A 16,622-nucleotide genomic window follows, 5' to 3' on the forward strand; every position below is an offset into this window, starting at 1 on the left:
CCTGTGAGCTCTGTACCCTCAGCATACTTTTACTGTCATTAAAGAGTGACTGTAATGCAGAAAAAAAGAGTATCTTGGAGATGAGGCGCTGGGCTGAAGAAAAGCCAGCCTCTAGGCTCTCACCTCTTCATGTGGCTCTTCAGGCAAGCAACATCACATTTCTAAAAACCATATATGCTTAGTTCATAAGCTCTTTGAACAGAGATTATTTCTTTCGTTGTGTATGTAGGTATAGAATAGCAGCATATTGGAGCAGTGGCCTTGGCCAGAATGCTTTTCATCATCAGCTATACACTAAGAAATTTACCAACTATGAAAAATAAATTTTTTTGCAGGCCTGTCTATTAAAAAAATATTTAAAACATCATACAGCAAATTTCCTTTTATATTTTTTGAGATTACTGAAGACTTTCAGGTGCACAGATCTTTGGCTGTGCTGACTCCCAGTGTCCCAAACACAAGTGCATATTTCTTCAGCCATATGCTATTGATTTCCAGCATGTGGGGCATAACATTTCGTTGCAGTATTGACACAGTTGGGACAAAACTGCCATCAGCAAGCAGGTTGTGAGAACCTCAACACATGTGTTAAGATTTTGCTTTCCACAGCTGCAGAGGCTGCTGGGTTTGGATACAGCTGTGGAGCACAGGGGTATTTTTAATTACCTCACAGAATTAACCTGCAGACTGCATTCAGCATCACATTCAGGATGCAAAAGCTTTAGGGTGGTGCAAGATTCATGGAGGTGAATGACCTGACCTAAACCCAACTGAACTACTCCTACCTGTTCCAATAAGCTTCTCCCAGGTGCACAGATGCATGACAGAACTGCCAGCATGGTATAGGATATTTGTATTTCTGAAAAAAATTAGGATTACTATTATGCAAGTCTGTAGAGTGAATCATCTTCACTGCATGGAGAGAAAGTATTTGAAATAATTTATACCATTTTGAAACACCATTTTCCTTATTTACTAAATACAATCCTGCTCATCCCTTTGGTATGTGTACCAGCTGTGTTTCTATTTACCACTGCCCACTTCTTTCAGAACTTCTGCTCTGCCCAAAAGTTTACTAATAGGCAGGCCAAATAAGCTGTTTTAATTGGTTTTGTGAATTCTGGGCTCTGCACTGAAATCGTTGTCATTATCCACCAATGACACCACCCAGCAGAAAGTGCAATTACTCAACTGTTCTGTTAAATAAAAATGAAGCAAATAGGCAAAAGTAGTGAAAAATGTTTATGCTGGGCTAAACTACTCAGCTACACAAGGTTATCCATATCTGAAATACATAGGACTGGCCTTCTGTGGCACCGGTGGTTTATCTCCTACACAATAGTAATGGGGAAAAGAACAAAGTGTATCAGCACTAGAAATATTTTAACAGGAATAGGATTAAATGTAATTGCCTCCTTTAAAAAGATCACTTTATCAAATCCACTGTCTTAGTCCCAATTAAAACTCAGTCAGCATGCCTGTGGCTCTTCCAAATAACTATAGAACTTTTATTTTTCACATGTTGGGGCAGGCAAAAGCCATTTCTACTTTGACTGGGATAAAGCATATGAGATACACTGTTCATTGGCCACTTCTTCCAACCTCACCTAAACCACTTGTGGCTGTTGGAGAGTGACTATTTATAGGAAAGTAAGCAACTCCAGAAGTAATGCTTCTTCTCTAAATATCAGAACCTCATTGGCCTGTTCTCAAGGGGTGAAAATGAAGATTTAATCAGTCTTTACACTTATATATTTTTTAAATTATTTAACTTTTATTACTGTTGCACCATTTATACAATTACATATAATTTCAATGCATCCATTGTACATTTTGTTTTTTCATTTGTTTTCCAATGAGTGTGTGTTGGTGTCTGTGACACAGAATGGAAGAGAAACTGGAACTGCAATGAACGCAGACTTTTTCATTTCCACTGACCAATAAACAGAACTACAGGTGCACCCAACCACGGACATGCATTAACTCGTCATGAGAAATCTAGGTAGGCTAAGTAGGATGAGAATGCTTTTTACTCCCAAAAAATATTTGGAGAGGAAGAATTGGAGGATTGGCATTGAGAAATATGTGGACAGCTAAGTGGGTTTTGTCTGAAAGTTGGCATTCATCCACTGCATTAAAAAAATATCAAAATAAGAAAGGCTGTAAATAAAATTAAAAAAAAAAAAACCACAGAAAATACTGCTTTCATAAAGATCTGATTGCCTTGGCACAAACCTTGTGGGCAGAATCAAATGCATCACTCCTAAACCCCATTACAGAACAAAAAGAAGATTTTGATACACTGGTGGAGTGCATTTACAGCAGTTCAAATACAAAAGATGTGCTGTACTTTCAGACATCCGTTTATTTATTTATTTATTTTAATCCAGGACTTGTGTCAAGTTGGCAGAAAGTATATTAGATATTTCCCCACAAAAATACTATTTGGATTCTCCCCCCTCCCTCCCTCCCAACTTGATGGGACATCCTTTTCACTTTTTCTCATTATTTTTTTTTTTCTCCTTCTTTTCTGGGCAATACATATTTTGCTATTTCAGATCTGAAACGAGTTAGTATAGCTGAAAAAATAAAAAAAAGACACAGGTTGTTTTAAGTGGTTGTTTCAACAGGCTGTCCAGTTTAATCTTGCACTGCTATGGTTTGATCCGAATTAGTGGCTGGGCCTTCGGAAGGTTTCGCTTCCTCTGCAGGGGCTGCAGGGTCCGAGGCCTTGGCAGCGGCACTGGGTGCTGCGGCTGCCGCGGGCTCCTTGCAGGGAGGAGCAGCCTCGTTGCTGCTAGGTTTTGAGTCTGAAGCTGGGGCCACTTCACTTTTAGTTTCTTGGGCTGCAGGCGCTGCGGGAGCCTCAGTCTTTTTGGCTTCCCCTTCCTCTTTGCTCTTGTCATCTGCTTTACTGGGAGCTGTGGCTTCTGAGGGCTGGGAAGCTTTTGCATCGCTGCTGGGCTCAGAGGGTTTGGGCGCTTCGCTACTGGCAGCGGGAGCAGAGGCGGCACTCGGCTCCTCTTGCTTGGGTGCCTGTTCAGTGTTCTTCTGTGGCTCTACTTTTGCATCCACGACGGCCTCTGACTTCTCAGGTTCTGTTTTCTGGGTTTCTTCCTGGGTCACTGTTTTCTCCTTCTCCCCTTCTTTTTCTTCTGTCTTATTGGCAGTGACCTGAGTATCCTTTTCTCCCTTCTCCTCCTTGTTGTTCTCCTTCACTTCTGTGGTCTCTGTGGTTTTCTGGGCATCCTCTGCCTCCTTTGGAGTCTCCTCTTCCTCAGTTGCTGCTCCTTCAGCCTTCTTGTCTTTGTCTTTAGCTTTTTCATCATTGACACTGTATCCCTTCTTCTTCTTGCTCAGTTTGCCTCCCATGTTGGAGCTCTGTAACAGAAGAGAGAAAGGGTTGATTACTCAGAGCCCGGTGTTCATCACTGAGACAATCAACAGAATGCAAAGAAAAATTGTTTCTGACTGCTGAAAAGGAGACCGCATGTGAGATGTTGTCAGATGAATGTTCCCATGCTGCAGAGCACCACTGCCACCAAATTTACACCCTGCTCAGCCCTGAGAATTTCAGCCATCAAACGCCCTTCTGTCACATTCCCTTACAAACAGCCCTGCAAACACTTCTAACCCTGGCTATAGGTCAGCAGGGAGGAAGGGGAGTAGCAAGATGATGGAGGACTAACACACAACCACAGTCTTTTGTGGCCTAAGAAAGGGTGGAAGTAGAAAAGACATACTTATAGACAGGTTGGGAATGAACAGAATTTGACTGTCAATCATGTGTCATCCACCCCTGGCTAACACAAAGTCTACCATGACTTTAGCAAAGGTTCTGAACCACCTTTTCATTAAGGTTTGGAGAGATCAGAGGAGCCTAGAGTCAGTGAGAAGGCTCACATAGAAGCCTAACTCAGGGACAGTTTCCCTTGGATATACACCTTTGTAGTTGACTGGTGGTATCAGGGGCCAGAATCATCTGCTCCCTCACCCAGAGGCACGTGGGCACCCACATCTGGCTGCCCCAGAAGCAGGAACAGCTCCCATGCATAGAGTCCCACCCAGCTTTGCAGCTTCCACAGGGATCTCCCACCCAAAGCCCTGCGTTCCTCAGCAGGATGGGAGGCACAGAGACTGAGGCACAGCAAGACTGTGACCACTCCACAACACAAAAGAAACAAATACTGGTACTTCTGACCACAAGCTTGCACTTGGCACATGACATGATGCAATAAAAAAATGGAAGAAGAGAGTGGCATATTTGTAGCCTTGCAGTTTTCAAGCATGACAAGTAATCAGGTACACTGCTCAGTTATTTAAAAGAAGTTGACCACGTGTGTAACCATATCAGTATTTATATAGCCCTTATGTGGGAGTCTTAAATAAAAATATACAAAAGCTTTCACAGTACTTCAAAGCAAATTTTGTCTATGAGAACAGGAGACAGATATATTGGGTCATTAATGAAAACAAAAACCTCTATGAATGGAGAAAAAAAAATACATTTCTAGCATTGAAGGAAATATTTAATTAATGATTAGTAAAAGGTTAAGAAAAAATATTTCTGTGTTTCCTACTATTTAAAAATAGAAGGTGATTTTTTCAAAGAACTGTCAAACAAATGTTTAATGTAAGAACTTCCCCAAGGTAGATGAATCATTTTAATTTTCTATTTTGCAAAGGTAGATATAATTACAGGCTGCATATTTTTCACACACTTGCTAAAACTGTGAATACAAATCAGTAAAAATTCAAAAGGTTGCTCATAGCAGGCTGAATATAAAGTAATATTACATACAACTAAGAACTAGCTGCCTCTCAGTAGATTATCTGCTACCACAGATACAAGCCCCAGGCCCAGCCCAGCAGCCAAATATCCACATCTTGGGCAAAACTGAGATATTATGGTTAGCAGAGATCTTTCTGACTGCAGCTTTCAAAAGGAGTAACAATTTGCAGATACTGTTGAAACGCTATCACACAGCCCTGCAAAATGGTAATGTGATGTTACTGAAACACTGCTTTATTGTCTGAAATTTTACAGGAACAGCAATAAAAGGATTAACTTCCACAGAGTCACAGCTGAGCAATCTAATCTCCACCTTCATGACAGAGTTATCAGGTTTTTAGGCATTTAGGGCAGGCTGTGGACATTAGTTTGTTATCTGACAAATGTATAGCCTTCTTGGTTACTCCATAAATATTGCCCTGATTATTGTTTATGTGCAGTAACAACCAAATACTTTGAAAGGACTTTTGCATGTCAGTCAGATTGAAGATTTATACTGAATCCATGGATGTATCCCAATTTGTAATGCCTAATTAAGCATTTATTTGTTTTCCAGCAAAGCCCAAGTATAGCAAACTGAATTTTATTTGTTGTGTCTTCTGTATTTTTCAAGATTTTGCTATTTTATGGATAATAGTAACACACCACATTTTATATTTCCTTCCAAAACAGTCTTTTGACCTCAGTTACAGTTGGGTTCAGAATGTCTATGCCAAAAGACCTTTAAAAAGTAGAGAAGCATGCATAGGAGAAATGTGCTCCCAAACCAAGAAAAGAAACACGCACTGCCTTTGCTTGGAGCTACACCGTGCATTCTCTGTGCCTCACTTGGCATCACAGCCAGCTGGCTCAAGATGCTGGAGCAGAAGATGGAGAAGAGGTTCAGAGACTACCATTATGGTCTGTTAACAAATATTTACACTTACAAATGGACTGCCATGTTCCAGCATAGTTTCAACTACTTTATAACAGAGTAACCTCACTCTTTGGGACACTGAATCTCCTATCTCCCTGTTAAAATCTGCCTAGATCACTGTGATAACAGCTGTGCCCAGCTATGATGCAAAAGCAGAGCAATAATTTAGGTCATCACCCAGGCAGCAATGCTACAATGTCCCTTTTTCCCTAGATCTGATTTACAAACATTCCTCCTGTCCCCAGACTTCTGATAACACATCTGGACTTTCCTGTAACCTTTTTCAGAAACAGCTTCACATGCTCCACTCCTTCAAACAGATGCTGTTCTTGTCCCTGCTCCTGCCTGAGGCACTGCTCTTAACCATCCAGTGCAGAGTCCAAAGGTGTGGCAGACACAAAGCAGGCCTTAAAAAGTACTTTAAAATTAGAACCAGTTGTACCTGCAAGAACACCAGCATGTGGACCACTACACCTAAGCTTCTCTGTGAGTGCTCTGAATATTGTTGTGGGGATAATCCTGGCTGGTATTAAATGAAAGTGAATGTCAGTGAAATGTCTTCCAAGTGAAGAAAAGTGCAAGAAGTCATTGAGATGCAAACTCATACACTATTAAATCCACTCGGTGTTACTACCTACATGTTAACACTTAAAAGAATAGAGAAGTCTTTCCCACTCCCCACAAAAGGAATAAATTATGAGAAAAAATAAGGAGGATGCACCCTCTGTCACAGTGAGACTGGGGTCCTGGCTCCACTCCTCCAGTACCCCTGCCCCTCCCTAAAACCATAGTCATTGCATTCACCTTGTGAATGACAGGCCCAGGACCAAAGTTTGCCTACAACTATTGTCCACCATGCACAAGCGGAAGCCCACTAAGCCTTCAGTTATTGACACCTTCACTGACAGGTTCAGCTTTTGAGCTAGCTTGAGCAGCTGCCAGCTGAACATAATGCAAGCACATGTAGCAAGCATATCCCAAATGAAGATCTTCGAAAATTTTGGTGCTGAGCACCATTCCTGTAAAATGGCACAGCATTTGATGGCTGTGGCTTCTTACTGCTGGAAAGAACAGAGTCTACTGAGAGAGAGTCCAGAAGCCAATATTATATAAGAAGTTGCAATATAGCAGTAATTTTCAGGGAAATTTGGTGAAGAACTCTGCAGAGCAGTACTTCAGAAGGATGAGGTAAAATATAACACTTGGAAGCTACAATAGACTTTGCTTTCCAGGCTGCTCAGTATTCTTTGTATTGCTCTTTTTATGGAAAAATAAACCAATCCAGAGATTACCAGGTCTGACTGTAGAAGAGCTAGTCTTTGCAACAGGATCAAGGATTTCTTCAGTTTCTAGAAGCTGCTATACATTTTGCATATCCTGAAGTTTCCATTCTCCTGCAGGAAGCAGGAACAGAACGAGAGAGCTTGCATTGTTATCTTTCTTATTGTATAGTAGAAATAATCTCTGGAGTGGATTATTTAGATTAAAAAATATAAGATGTAGAAGTCACTTGGAGAATGGTAAGCACTTTGAAATCTGCATATTTGTGATAATCAGTACTCAAAAGATTCAATGTCCATAAGACTATAATGCAAAAGGAAGAAAAACTCATGAAACATTTAAAATTTTCCATCTGAAGATTCACAGACATGAGTCCCTGGAACATGGGCAGCACACATTTGTACAGTTTGTAAAAATTATTATTTGGAAGTTTTATACTTTGTACTTCTACATTGAAAACGTCCCTAGAATTAGACTTTCACTATCTCTTTTGTCAGTAAAGGTTTGTCTGCCCAATTAGTTTTATGTGCTTATAAACTTCCAAACTTTAAACATTTCATTTAGCATAGGTTTTCACATGCCATGATAGAGTCTGACTATTACAAGAACGGGCTTGCTCTCACCTTCCCTCGCAGTACTGCGAGCAGGGCAGCAGGGAAGGACAAACACACAGATTGCACCTGATGTTACCTCTGTCCCGCTGCCAAAGCTAAACTTCCAGAGCTCCTGTTTGACTGCATGCAAAGCCTGGGGAGTTCAGTCCACTGCCAGAAAAACCAGTTCAGGAGCACAATAGGCAATTCTGAAATTCCACTGCCTGCAGCGCAGGGCAGGCACGTGCGGTGGGTCAGGCCAAAGTAGCCCTTGCACAAGCCTGTTCCCAGGCATGGCTTAGCTCACACTGCCTGCAGACAAGGGCTGTGAAATGCACATCCCTCACAAGGCAGAGTTTCAACACTCCGAAACAAATGAAATCCCAGAAACCGCCCCAACCCCCAGGTGCTGAAAAAGAATAGAAAGATCTTGAAGAAACCGTTGCATCTCTGTACCTCTGAGTACACCCTATGCCTTCATTTAAAAAAAAAATAAAATTAAAAGGGCGAAAAGTTTTAATTAAGGGATACATATGGGAACTGAAAGAAACAAGGGGTATGCAAATGCTGTTTTTGAAAGATTTTATGAAATTTTTATGAAAGAAAAACACCCAAACCTTGCTACTTCTCAAAACATGCAATATAATTTCATGCTCCCCATTACACATCCTCTCACACACTCAGAGACATTCCTATCCTCGCCAGGTCAATCAGTTTTCCAGGTTAATGTTAGAAATTGTCTATTACCATACCCCTAGATAGAATGAGACTTGCTAGGCTTGCCTTTAAGCAGCAAAGCCATGTTTTTCTATTCTTTCTCCATTATCTTGTCTGATTTTACTCAGATTTCACAGAACAGAAATACTAGGTCTCATTCAGATTCATGCCTCTTCAAAGCTCAGAATCAGTGACTTCTTGCCTTGCCTTGCCTTGCCTTGCCTTTGTCTTTTCCCTACCCTACCCTATGCTCTTGTTCTATGTTATTTATGCTTCAGAGCAGTGATGGGAACCAGCTCTTCTATGGTCAGGCAGGCTGGTGTGAGGGAGGCAGAAGGAAATACACCCTTGGCCACCTCTCCTTTCTGAGAAGATGCTGGGCTGGCACAAATCTGTGCAGGGAAAGGTCGAGCACATCATGGAAATCTGCAACTCTGATGCTGTGAGCATCACCTGCACACCTGCACAGACCCCCAAGCAGCAAGGTGCTCAGACATGACGAGCACACAAGAAAATATGACCTGGTTGCTCCTTAGCACCACACAGTTTTGTGTGTTTTGTGCTGTGAGACACAAAAACTGGGAACATCTCAGCCTGGCACTTGCGCTGTTTTCTACACGGAACACAGCAAATCTTCAATCCCTCCCTCAACATGTGCACAGTCCTGTAACTTCTTTCCTTCTTCCAAAACCTTGTGAATCTCAAGGTTTAGAAAAGGGGTATAGACTAAAAGAATAGTGAATGCTTAAAACACAAAAATTATACTCACTTGATTTCATAACCCTAATCTTAAAAGAAGCCAATTCCAATTTTGGGACCTACCTGTTTTCTTTTAAAACACAGACAATAAAGGAGTTCTAGGAAATAATACTGCTTGGTTTAAGTGCTTAATTGTCAGCCAGATTTCAGTTCTAGTCTTCTCAGGTGAGCAGTGAAATACATGTAATGCAAATTTCTTTAAAAAAAAAAGGACCTTCAATTTTTATATTACTTTAAATTTCTCAGCAACATATGCACCACATAAAAATTGGAAGCATGATTTTTAATGTGAGCCATTTGTTACTAATATATCTAAATTATTATTGCTGATATTAGACTTCAATTATGAGAGTTATAATAATTTAAGCACACTTCAGGCTGATATAAAATTATCTCTGTCTATTTAAGAACTCATACAGGAAGAACTGCTTCATTTGAGAAGCATAACTGCTACTAATACAGCAAGTTAGAAAAGTTAACAATCACGTGACAATTTTTTTGAGAGCAAATTTAAAAAAATTTACCTGAGATATTGCTAAGATTTATGTGATTGTGGTCAAAAGTATGTATTAATTAAGCAAGTAGGAACCAAATTTTCCAAGAACAGATGAAGGGTGATGGTCAGCAGTTTCATAACAGGTACAGATTTTGCCAGAATTATCAATTCATAGAGCATCAGCCCGAAACCTCAAGTACTTCACATGTGTAATTCATCATTGCACCCTGTGTGTAAAAAAGGTACCTAGCTAGGCAGAATTCCCGAATAAAAGTAAAATTTGTCCATTATTTGATCAAAGAGTGAAAAGATTTTATGAGTTACTTTGACAGCCACTGTTGGAGACTCTAGACTTGCACCCTCCTGACTTGCAGGGCAATACAGATGAAGAACCTGGGTGCACAGCAGAAGATCCACTACTCAGCCTAATATGGTCAGACACCAGCACTCCCTTTGCTGTTGGAGGGTCTGTGGGACCAAGTGCATGACAGCATTGCCTTGCTGTCTGTGTGTGTGTGTGTCACTCCATGTGAGAGACACTAGAGTGAAGCCCTGGCCTGTGTGCTGCCATCACCCTGTAGGAGCAGGTTCCCATATATAATACACCTCATTTCCACAGCACACAAGTAGCCTCTCCAGCTACAGAGCCATCTTGCAGAAGACATAAGCTGAAACATGGGCCATTCCTGCCTTCCCGAGTCAATGAGCAGCAGGGAAGAAATGCTCTGCTGTGCGTGAATTCCCTACTCACCCCAGGCGAGGCTGTGCTTTGTAGGCAGAGATAACGTCTTTTATTAGACCACTTAATAGGGATAGAGATAACAGCACCCCTATTCTCCTCAGACAATTGCCTACAACTGACACATTTTGTGTTAATTTTCTTCATTACTTTCCTATTGCTGGTTTCAAAGCAGAATTGCAATGTTTTGCAACGTATGGGCTTTTTTTACTGATCCAACACAGTATTGCTTTGCCCAGCAGTGCAGATACAACTTCCAGCACGTTCAGTTTCATCCCTGGCAGCAAATCCAAGGCTGTTTTGCATTGTGTATAACAAAAACGAGTCATATTAAAAACTGAGCAAAACAGAAACAGCATAAAATACATTATTTTTACAGTGCAGTGGATGTATTGCTCAGCTTTGCATTCAATTCATCTGATGCTCTGATTGCTTAAATTAAAAATGCTGCCATCAATTTCTATTTATTTGCCTCATCTGCTCCATTCTGTTTACCAGTCTTCTTACAGATTCAAGACTCATTCAAAGCATTTCTCCTATATTCAGATTAACTGCATATGTTCTTTTTGTTGAATAATAAAAGCAGCTTGCAGACATGCTCGTGCAGGCACACACATGCAGCCAAAAGTCAGCCTGCCCCAGAGTGAGATCTTAATCACACTATTGTTAGGCACATGGTTGGAAGAGGAAACTCTGCTGTAAACACCTGCTTTGCAGAGATTGAAATTAACCTTACAAGAACACCTCTTGTAGAAACAGCTTGCAGGATTCAAATAACCTGAAAGAGTACACCAAGACATATAAGCATACGCTGTCTCCTTGTTCTTTGTAAATTACCACATCATTTTGGGGTTTGGGCATGTCTCCTCAACAGCCAGTTTAATAAATATTTTGTACTAGTCAGTTTTCTAACCTGTATTCAAGAATCAAGTTCCTAAGTAGGAAATGATGCAAATTTCAGAGGTGGTTATTACCCACATCTTTGAAGCTGTTTAGGTCCCAGGACATGCAACACTGAGGGAGAGGTGAGATTCCACGCATACTATTCCAATTATGGCCAGCCAATTTTTGCCTCCCTCAAATACCTAGAACACCATCACCATGTGTAATTACAAAAACACACAAGGTGATAAAAGCCTAGATAATGGCATGATATCCCTTTAAATCGTATTCTGCTTGAATTCTGCCCCTCCAGTGCAATCCCTACCATGGATCTCAACACCACAAATATGCCTGGCTTGTAGACCCTGGAACTGTTCCTCCTTTGGGTGCCTCCAAAGGCTACCTTAAAAATATAACAGTCAAATGCTAGCAAGCAATGAAAACACTATCCTCCTCCACACTACAGTCCTACAGAAGAGGAATGGTGGGAAGACCTCATTCCTGGAGGAGACTTCACACTGGAAAAGGGAAGCAAACTTAACACCTATAGCTTATATTTTTCTAGCCTCTTTCTGAACAAATAACAAACAGTTCAGGGAACACGAAGAGAGTTGAAACTCATGCTTTCTATACTGAAAAAAAGAAATGATCATATGATCCTAATTTACATGTTTTCTTCAATAGCCAAACTTCTTGGTTACTGTTAGTATAAATAGTATATTTACCTGTCGTTTCTTAAAATAGAGAGCCGCATTCAAATTTTAGTAAGGTATTTATCTAGGGAACTCTCACTTGAGAAAGTTATATATGGTGATCTATATTTACATTTCATTTGTCTAACATTCCACCTTTATTACTTTAATGCCCATTTAAATGGTCAAACTAGTTTTAATCCAACTTGAAAGAGTCCTGAGAATATAAATTATGGCATGCTATAAGAAATGGATGCATTAGCTTTGAAATCCAGGAACTACCAGTTTTACTTTGAAAATGGATTCCCCAAGTCATTGCTAAATTCTTCCTCATTTTTGTTTTCCATCTTATGGTGCTGCTCACTGAAAAAAGCAATGGTTGAAAAAACCATTCTTAAACCTTGGCTGTAAGAAAGCATCCTATACCTAGGAACAGAGCTTTTAACAGCCAGCTCAGACCTAGGATAGGTCATGGCAATCCTTAGACTATATAGTTCCCTTCTTCAGTTTGCATTGCAACCTCACCACAAGGAATGAAACCCCATTTACAATTTTAAACCAAATCCAGCTCTCAGTTTTGTTTTTCAGTTTTAAATATGAAGCACGTGGACTGCAACACACTATTTCTGACTGCAGCACACAACTGCACAATTGCACCACTGAAAGCAGGAAAACAGGGAAGCAAGACCAGCTGCCACTGAATTAATGCAGAGCCTGCTGCTGCTGTGCATGTCATGGCCTTCATGAGAACACTGCAAGCTCTTCCTTCCAAAATACACAGTATTTAGTTCACCCAGCAAAACAAAACAAAAAAAAAGCAATTTAAATGAAGTATTCATTGCTGACTCCTTTATTCCATAACATAACTATTTAAGTATCTTAAGAATTAGTATCTAGTTAACATATTCTCCATGTGCTTTTATCTGTTTTTGCACTATATTAAGCTACAGGAATAGCTTTTCTCTCCTTTTCCTCAAAAATAAATGATTGCATATCCACTTGATGCTCCTGGATGTACCACGTTTTTGGGTTTAGACATTAGAAGAGGCTGATTTTAAAAGAGCACAGCCATCTCTTTCTCCCAAAGAACATGCGCCTACTTCAGTCACTGATGATGGCCCACCCTCCCCATAACCTCAGCCCTGAACATGTGAGCAACAGCATTCCTCACAAATTAAGGCATATGAAAGAATCACAGGATAAAACCAATTTCATCCTCCAGCTGATGCACAATTGCTAATGATAGTTAAATTAGTAATTGAGACATTATTCCAAAAATACCTGTACGTCTAACATGGCATTAGAAAGCTGAGCATGCTTACGTCTTTAGGATAGTGTTACACATCATGCCTCTGGTGGAATTTAACCTCCTGCAAGCAACCAGCACAAAACCTACTCACCACCTCAGCAGCACTCACAGGGTATTTTATACCAACTCCCTGAAGAGCTGCTGCATTTCTCCTTGGAATAAAAACTTCTGACTTTCAATCCTGTGTACAAAGTTTCATTTTAAACAAAAAATGTTGTACTGAAGTCAACATATTCAAGTCGAGTCATGCCTTGTGCAACATCAAAACTACCTATAATTAAACCTGGGAGACTTGGGGCTGAATTACAAGTATTTCTCATGTTGCTAAGAAAAATTCTTCCTCGTGATCACAGTATCAGTGTCAGCAGGTTATCAGCTTCTCACAGTTCTGTTGTAATAATGTCTTCTAGTAAAGACGTGCTCTAAAGAAATCAGGAAAATGGAACAGTGGATGCTCAACACCTTGGAAAATTTTTTCCTGAGCACTCATTTGTGCCATATACATTTTCTACCAGACTGCAGCTTGGTCCATTATATTAAGTTTCTCACTTCAGTTTCTCACTTCCTGGTTCTCACACTAGCACAATATGTGGGCTTTTTTTTTAAACCAGCATACATTAAGACAAAAGATAATCTCATATTCCAGGCTTTCTTTTTGATCTTATTTAGAATGCATGTTTAATACTGCATTTTGACTTTTTCTTTTCCCCACTCATTTTTTAAACAAAACATTATATTCAAGATGGGTTATCAGTTTCACTTTAGTCATTGGAGGAGGGTTATCAAAATAACATGGAATAGCTACTCAAAAATGACTGAAACAAATGAGGATTAACCAGCTAATTTTTATTTGTGCCTCATCCCTCTCCTTTTCCAGCACTACTCATTTGCACTCCTCTAATGGCTGTTAAAAATACCAAGACATCTTAGGCAATTTTTAATTAAGATTTGCAATATTCTCCAAAACTTGAGAAATGAGAGCTGTATTTCCTGACACACAGGGAGAGGCACAGGAATGCATCAATGAGAGCTGTCAGTGGAGCCTTTTACCCTCCTTCAGTGCCACATGATGGTAACGAGGTAAAGCATGTTCTGTGTGTGCCAGAGGGTTGAAAGGACCACAGTTTCCTTTTTTATTTCAGTGGGGCAAGATGAGAGTGGGAAATGCAGAACAAAACCAACATTTGTTAGAGAGTTTAATCTCCTGATCCGACAGGATAATGGCCAGCTTTAAAAAATTCACTTTAAAAACTTAAAGTGTTTCTAATCATGCCAAAGTAAGAGCCATGGCAGGCAGTAAGATGTACCATGCCACATTTTAAGCCACTAGACATCAGCTTGGATTCAAGACTCCCAGGCCTAGACTGTTTGCCTAAATTTCTTTCTGAAATCTTCACTGGCTGTACTTTCTCTTTTCTTTTTGCTTGTCTTGGTTCGGGTTATATTGGGATGCCTGATCAGCTCTGCTAGAGGGAAGGTTACATAAGACCAGAGGCTAACAAGTCCATTTGGACATATGAAGTGAGCAGCCAGTGCAATCCATGAATTGCACTAAGAGATTTATATTCAAACCAGGAAAGGCAGAAATCCAATTTAATAATTACTCAGCCAGAACCATACCAAGCTAGCAACTACCCAAAAAGAAGAATAACATTGCAGCAGCAATGAGAACAAGAAATCAGGAAAGATGATCAGATGCATATCTCCTCTCTTGGTTTACATTTCTATTTAAGTAAGCAGGAAATCTGTCCATAAGAGCTATCAAATTTAAACTCACTAAATAAAAGCAAAAATAACTTTTCAGGGATTGCTGTGGGGTTGGATGCAGTCCCTTGTCCACCCCCTCACCTGAGCACTAACTTGCATTTTATGTCAATGAATTTAGTTAATACCTAATATGGCCACCATTCAATTTTAGCAGTTTAGAATCCATACCAATTGTCTTTGATGATGTAGCTCTAGATAGACCTCCATCAAGGCTGTATGTAGGCCAAACTGCAGTTTTGGTCACCTCATATCATATAACAGAAAAAGCTTACTTTCCAATGCCCATCCGCTATTTATAGAGAATTCTTACAGTCATTCCTTCAGTTTAAGAAGATTTCATCCCGTGGCTATGTGAAAAATTATTTATTCTAACCAAAGAAGGTAAGAAGACATCAATATAAAATATAACTGAGCTATTTCAGGACTTAAATGAGAGAATTATATCAAAGCAATGGAGACTTCAGAAATATGGAAAATTGGTTTTCATTTTCCAAGACAGAGCCATAAATAAAAAGAAAAATACCCCTAGAAAAGTTCTGCTAGCTGTTTCAGCACTGATATACTTCTGTAGTAGCCCATGTTTCAAACCAGCACTGTGGTCCCATTTCTTTGTCCCCCATGCTAGCAGATACATGGAACCCATGTGTGCCCCAGGAAGCTCATGCTGCAGGAGTAAAAGGATAGAAATTTGTTTTAATTCCATTAACAGAACACAGCTGCTACAACACCCAGCAGTAACTGGCTTTTCCAGAGGCTTTTTTTTATAATCAGTTCTCCTGGCTGGTGAGGAAGCAGTGTCAAACTGGCCAACACTCCAGTTAGAGGATTTTTCCCTTCTGCTCTGGCAGGTCAGCTGGTGGGACAGGGCCCCTGCATTCCCCTGTGAGATCACATCAAGAAATGTGAACTGAGTTAATGCCTCTGCCCTGCTGCCTCAGCTCTGGCTCCCAGAGTTTGGCAATTCATGTGCTTGGGCGTTGGGGAGAGGGAGCTGCACTTCATAAACTTTAAGATGTTGGCTGTCAGGAGCCAAGAGGCATTTAGCTCTGCAGAAATCGTGTTCACAGTTCTGCTCACTGCAGTTTTCTGGGTATCCCCCCATATGCACAAGTTGAGCACTAAATTCACACATCCCAAACAAGGGGGCTGGGTTGAAATATGATTCAAGTGCATGAAAGTCTCTTTTCCATATTTGGAAATATTACTTTCAAAGGTCTCATGCTATCTCAAAAAATGCTAAGTGAGCCAGTTTCATGAAATACGTCACAAGGAACACCTAACTATTTTAAGAATCTTTGCAACCCCAAATATATTCATTTAAGTCTCTTGCCTACCACAATCTCTTACTTTCTGTATTTCTTTCATTTTTAATCACAGGTAACTGGCAAGCAATACCACAGGTAAGGTCATTCTGTGATTTATGCATAAACCAAAATAAAATCCTTTTTTTCCTGAAATGGCCAATTTCCCTGCCCACTTTCAATTCAGCAATTCTTCATTACAAGTGGACAAATATTCTATTCAAGTATTTATGAGCTTTTGCAATGTGGTGATTTAAAAAAGTTTTCTTTTCAAATTCTACTCTGAGTGAATATATGAGTCTAAAAGGTGGGATTCTTTTATGTTATTTGCCAATGACTGCAAACTTTGCTCATGTCAAAAACTTCTCACAGGATCTG

General features: G+C 40.1%; 1 protein-coding gene across 1 annotated transcript in view; it reads right to left on the reverse strand.

The window, feature by feature from the left end:
- Window positions 1-1,747: 1,747 nt before the first annotated feature.
- BASP1 (brain abundant membrane attached signal protein 1) overlaps window positions 1,748-16,622 on the reverse strand; it is a 50,603-nt gene continuing 35,728 nt past the window's right edge. The window contains exon 2 of the mRNA XM_079300607.1: window positions 1,748-3,381. Within this exon, the coding sequence (XP_079156733.1) occupies window positions 2,641-3,372 (732 nt within the window). The 5' untranslated portion in view covers window positions 3,373-3,381 and the 3' untranslated portion in view covers window positions 1,748-2,640. The remainder of the gene's footprint in view (window positions 3,382-16,622) is intronic.

This window comes from Erithacus rubecula (genome assembly GCF_903797595.1).
Source record: "Erithacus rubecula genome assembly, chromosome: 3".
In the NCBI taxonomy this organism is placed as follows: domain Eukaryota; kingdom Metazoa; phylum Chordata; class Aves; order Passeriformes; family Muscicapidae; genus Erithacus; species Erithacus rubecula.